Below are 6,007 nucleotides of genomic sequence, written 5' to 3'. Positions count from 1 at the left end.
CTATCTCAATGTTCTTCATAGGCCAAGGATTCCCTTCACAAATGAGGCTCATGTGAACCTATCCAGAATAAAGGGTCAGAAATCCATGTCACATTCAAAAGCTAACCACACGAATGGTTTGGGAAATATGGGGGCTCAATAGTAAGGGCCTAACTCTTTGAGATCTTCAACGGCCAATGTCTAAGTAAAAATGCAAATTATATCGTTTTATTCCCCTATAAAGTCACTACCCCATAAAATAGGTAACACCATTGCCTAAAAAACAGAAGGCAACTCTGAAGACAAACCCTTGGTCTAAGTTTGTCTCTTTTGCAAGGTGACCCGATGGAAAACCCAGCCATAGAGCTAGCTAGAGTCTCCCTTTTTACACAGGAACCTAGCTGAAAATATGTTTAACATACAATAAAATACTGAAAATTTAAGCATTTCTCTGGAAACCAAGCATGCAATTCATTTTGCCCTCAATGAACACATTTCAAATGTAACCTCATAACGAGCAATACACAAAAATAATGTTTTTTAGACACAAAATCCCAGATGTTATACCTTGGGTATATATTTCCTTCTTTCCATATTAATATATCCAGACGCAGCCCAATCCACTAATAATGCAGAGAACAATCATGCCTCGAGTGCTTTAAATGTTACAAATTGTGACACACTAAACTTTTCCTCAATATAATTCACAGTAAGCATTCCTTGAATCCCTTCTCTAAAGCCTTGGCATCCAGATTTTTGCCTATGAATACAATTTTATTGATCCTCTTCTCGTCTGGTCCCCATAACCTCTCAGGGGAACCCTGGAATATATCATGTACACCCTGTTCCATTGTAGAATTAGATGAGAATAAGGCAAACAATTAGAAAGTTCCACTGCTAGTAGCTAAAAATGGGTATGAAAGATATATCACTCAGCTCAACTGTCACACAAAATAAATGATGGCTGATACTATGAAGATGATACTTACACTTTGATATAGCTTATGCACCACCACACAGCAAATAAAAATACCTACAACTATAGTTTTCTAATTCTAAATATCGACTAGCTGAAAAGGAAGTGCTAACCTGAAAGACGAATCTCTCATTCATGCCACTAACAGAAAGGAGACCTTTCATACGGTATATGTCATCACTACGCTCCATCAATAATGTCCCCAACCACATGTTAGCCTGAGGATGAGAAAGGAAAACAATTCAGAAATTTTTCATTGAATGTATAAATTCATCCCAAATGAGAAACAAAATCGTGGCAGCAGGGTTTGGTCTCCACCACGACAATAGTATACAACAATTAACTTGAAGCAAAAGGCAATAGACACTAGAAAAGAACTTTCAAATGAAAAAAGAACAAGAGGTTCAAGGCAATAAATAAATCACAGTAACAGCTCAACAACAGAACTTTTTAACAGCTCAACAACAGAACTTTTAGGCATAAAAGTTAGTCAAGTAAACAAGTCCAGAGAGTTCAAATGGATCATGGGAAAAAGGTGAGCATCAACAAGTTTCCCTCGCATTCAGAGCATAAATTAGAGTTAAAGTGGAAATCAATTCAACAATCAAACAATAAGAAAACAGAAAGGTAACAAGTGCAAGAAATGAATGATTTTCCATGCACAAGTAAAAACAAACCTTATCAAGATCAAGGTTCCCTTCACAAACTATACTGACAGAGGAAACACCTGAGTCATGCGTATGATCATGGGCATGGCCATGCTCATGATGTCCTGAACAAGGCAAAGTAGACTAAGTTAAACGTGTTGCTTTGAAAAGTTAATAGAACAGTCATAATAAAGGCAGGAAATAACTGATACATATGCAGGAAATGGGCAAATTTACATAGCACTTGTTGAACAAACAATAAGAAGTTTAGAACACTCAAATTTAGAAAGAAAATACATTCCAAGTCCTATGGGAAGGCACTTATCAGATCGATCACAACCAAACACTTCAAAAATCATGTCCAATAAGTCAAAAATTGGCAGCAAACTTTGTTAGCCATTGAAGCATCCTAGAAGATTGATTGGATTCCATAAAATTGCGGATGTCCATGGGTTTGGAGGGGCTTTAGAGCCTCCAGGAAGTGTAAATTATACTGGGAGTACCATTCTTAGTAGAAGACAACTGTAAACGTAAACCACCAAAGCTATTAGAAAGCCAGAAAGGAAGCAGACCTTGCCATCTTGCAATTCCCCAAGAGGACAGAACTTCCCAAATTGTAAGTTCTGAAAGACTTTTTGGCCTGGACAAAATCCAAGATAATAACTCTTTTGTGACATCACTTTGCCAACGGACACTAATAGATGTTGGCACATGTGGCCATGTGGCCTCATGTTGCCTTACATATTTCTATGGACATCAATTATTTTTATAGAAGGAATTCCATGTATGCTCATCCATTTATAAATAAGTTTTGTTAAATCTAATACAAATAAATAAATAGCTTATTTTCTCAAGGATATTTTCAATGTTCACATGGATAAGTATCTTTGATATCAAGGAATCAGTTTCTCATAAACCCGTTGGAGAAAAAGGAATGTTGCCTCATCTTCTTCCAGACACAGCAAATACACGACAAAATTACAGAGACTCCAGAAAGCTTCTCTTCTATCTCTCTATTGGGTTCCTAATTAAATCCGGGTTCTGCGATCACCAACCTCACGGCACACCCCTCTCTGATCTCGAGCATTTGGCATTCATCTTGACTCCATAGTCTTTTGTTTTTACTGGTATCAGAACAACATCCAGTTTTTATCTTACTTATATCTTAAGAATTTGTTTTTTATGTTAACTATCTCTCTACCGCCGACGATTGATCACCCTTTATGCTCGGAGTTTTAATTTTTTATTTTTGTATACATCGTGTTCTAATATATTTTTTGATATATACACGACAATTTCTCTTTTATAGATAAGCTGCTTCCTTCACTGTAATTCACTGTAACTCACCGCATTTATTAGAAGTGAGGGCTCACATCATAAAATTGTCTTTTTTTTCAATTCTTCAACCACTTGCCTTTTGACTTTTCAACAAGGGGGTCTATCCCATCCAAGAATACAAAACACTTATTACTGTAAAGGCTTGATTCCACCTCTTAGACAGCAACATCATTAAGGAAAATAAGAACTTTGTCACTGTTTTTTTTGTTCATTTCAGCACTACCCAAACGCACATATTTGTCCTTGATCCATCAAATGTTCTTTACTCTCTCTATATACAATTCATGCATCAATAAATCCCAAGTGTCCATAGGCTACTGTTTCCATCGATTCTTTTTCTTCTCATTTGATTAAAGGCTGCTTTGGTTTCTTCTATTAATATTTCTTTGTTTCTGCTAGTTGGTAACGAATTATTCAGTTCACTCATTATTAGCACATATATCTTAACTTAAGGCATTGTTATTACATATGATATTGATAAAAACGATGGATGGATAAAATATTTTAGATTTAATATTCTAAGGTAGACCTTTTTTTATTATAAAGATACAGTCACTGAATTTATATCGCCTCTCTGAATATATATATATGGGAAAGTATAGAATGAGACCATTTACGTTTAATACAAGGTGGGGACAATAATCATGACTATTGGATGTGAAATTGAGTGGCTGCAATTATTCCATTCACCAAGCTCAAACTTCAAAAGAAATTTTCTCAAACTTTTTGACACATTCAAACTATCAAATTTCACATCAAGTGGTTGTAAGGAATTGTGACTACCTTGTATCAAAGGTAACTAGTCTCATTGTATACAATCACTATATACATTGTGCTATTCTCTTGCACTATATATATTTGCTAATATTTTTTTTAAAATAAAAAAAAGGGGGAAAAGAGGCGACGGAAAATCATAGAAAACTCATTTTGCTCAATTTTTATTATTGCTGGTATTTGAATGCAATTGATGCATTTACTACCTTGGTGTAATATAGAAATTGATTTGTCTTCTATGTGAAACACATATTCGAATATTGTTTGTACAAGCATAAACTTCAACATGGACTGTTGAATTTTGTATCCTTTGTACATGAACATTTGCTTATGAAAGTTTAATGTGATATTGATCAATTATATACTTTCCAGCCAAATTTCTTACCATTGCTGTGAACAATTAACTGTCTCTGTAGGCATAAACCACATATTTAATTATTTTGGTGGTTTCTACTTAGTTTCTTAGAACCCAGAAACTATTTAGGCTGCTCACACATAAAATAGCAAGTCCAATAGCTAGTAGAATTTTAATGGTTGAACTTTCGAATGGGACCAATTTTAGTATGTGGAAGAGGAAGATGAAATATCTCCTCATCCAAGATGGAATTTCATATGTACTAAGGGATGATCCACCAATAGTTGATGATAAACGAACTGAAGAAGAAAATAAAAAGTTAGAAAAATTCTTAGAAGATGACCTCACAGCTAAAACATCAATGTTAACTTTTATGTAAGATTACCTTATTAAGGTATTCAAACATTACGAAATATCTAAGAAAATGCTAGATGCAATAAAAGCAAAATATGACAGCCTCTGAAACTCAGCTCCAATTGCTATTAGAGCAATATAATTGATTTAAAATGAAGGAGGGTGATAATGAAGTGAAGCATGTAAACAAAATGCTTGTTATGGCTAAGCACTTAGCCATTGCTGGGAATAAAGTTCCCGATCGCATGCAAGTTTCCACAATCTTAAATAGCCTTCCACCTTCATAGAGGATGGTAACAATAGCACTTAGGATGAATGTCAAATCTCTTACATTAGGGGACCTACCTATGCAACTAGCATTAGAGCAAGAACACATGAACAAAGATAAAAGAGTGAACTCATGCTTGCTCAAGGACATCCCAAATCCAGCCAACCCAAGCCTAATAATCAGAAATTTCAAGGAAAATTTAACAAGAGGAACAATCAGTTCAAAAACAAAGGAATTGCCTTACAACCAAGAGACTAAACAAGGACCGTGAAAATGCTTCTTATGGAGTCAACCAAGTCACTTCAAAAACTGCTGCCCACAATAGAAACCTACAAAATCCAAAGCATAACAGAAATGGAAGAAAGATGCGTGAAGTTATTTGTGTGGTCTCTGAGTGTCTGCATGCAGACCACGACATCAAGGATGATGGGTAGACTCAGGCGCTAATCGGTATATTACAAGCTCGAAAGGTATTTTCAAGGATTTCAAAGAATAAAGGCCGAGGAGAAACGCGTCTACACAGAGAACAACACTTATTCTAATGTATTAGGTGTAGGATCATGTAGGTTGTATGTAGGGGCAATTGATTTTGTATTAACTTATGTATATTTTGTCCTTAGTATGAGGCAAGATATTGTATTTGTCCTTTTGTTCATTAGAAAGGGTTTCGAAGTCCGCTTTTGATCATTGAAAGTATCAATCAGAAAGCATAGACAAATTTATGCTTGGGGACACTTGGTCAATGACCATAATTTTGCAATGGTAGTTGATGCATATACTTGGCATCTTAGGCTTAGCCACATAGGAAAAAATAAAATAAATAGGTTAATAAAAAAAGGTCTTATTCCAAATCTACATAATGTGGAATTTCCAACATGTCATCACTACTTGTCATGAAAAATGACTAGGAAATCATTCAATAAAAAGGAGAGAGCAAATGAGTTACTGAATGTGGTCTACTCAAACATTTGTAAGCCTCTCAAAGTTAAAACTCATAGAGGGATGTCATACTTCATCACTTTTATTGACGATTTTTCTAGGTTTGGATATGTTTATCTAATCCACTATAAATCAAAAGCCTTATAAATATTTAAAATATATGAAAAGAAAGTAGAAAACTAATTGGGTAGGAACATCAAAGTTCTTAGAACTGATAGAGGAGGTGAATACAAATTTGAAGCTTTCTACACTTATTGCCAAGAAAATGGTATTAAAAGACATAGTGAAATATAACCCTCTTATAAATGACTAGATCCATGATGACTCATGCTTTTGGGGAGAAGCAATAAGCACATCCATGTATATTCTTAATAGGG

At 34.9% G+C, this 6,007-nt stretch overlaps 1 protein-coding gene across 1 annotated transcript; it reads right to left on the bottom strand.

Moving 5' to 3' along the window:
• Positions 1 to 424: 424 nt before the first annotated feature.
• Positions 425 to 2,226, bottom strand: LOC18442553 (uncharacterized). Its single transcript, XM_011628154.3, has 4 exons — positions 2,175 to 2,226; positions 1,633 to 1,727; positions 1,069 to 1,173; positions 425 to 821 (listed from the first exon to the last, which is right to left on the bottom strand). The coding sequence occupies exons 3-4, from the start codon at positions 1,165 to 1,167 to the stop codon at positions 684 to 686; spliced, it is 237 nt and encodes a 78-aa protein (XP_011626456.2). The 5' UTR covers positions 1,168 to 1,173; positions 1,633 to 1,727; positions 2,175 to 2,226; the 3' UTR covers positions 425 to 683.
• Between the last annotated feature and the right edge of the window lie 3,781 nt (positions 2,227 to 6,007).

The sequence above is a fragment of the Amborella trichopoda genome, chromosome 13 (assembly GCF_054954075.1).
Source record: "Amborella trichopoda isolate Santa Cruz 75 chromosome 13, AtrichopodaSantaCruz75HAP2 v2.0, whole genome shotgun sequence".
Classification (NCBI taxonomy): Eukaryota; Viridiplantae; Streptophyta; class Magnoliopsida; order Amborellales; family Amborellaceae; genus Amborella; species Amborella trichopoda.
Note: the sequence above shows the minus strand (reverse complement) of the source record. Positions and strands in the feature narration are given on the sequence as shown.

What these genes read in the sequence shown, in the direction of transcription:
- LOC18442553 (XM_011628154.3), bottom strand. Translation starts at nt 1,167, where the DNA reads ATGTGGTTGGGGACATTATTGATGGAGCGTAGTGATGACATATACCGT. An exon ending in ATGAGAGATTCGTCTTTCAG is followed by an intron (nt 822 to 1,068) that starts GTTAGCACTTCC and finishes ACAATGGAACAG; the next exon opens with GGTGTACATGATATATTCCA.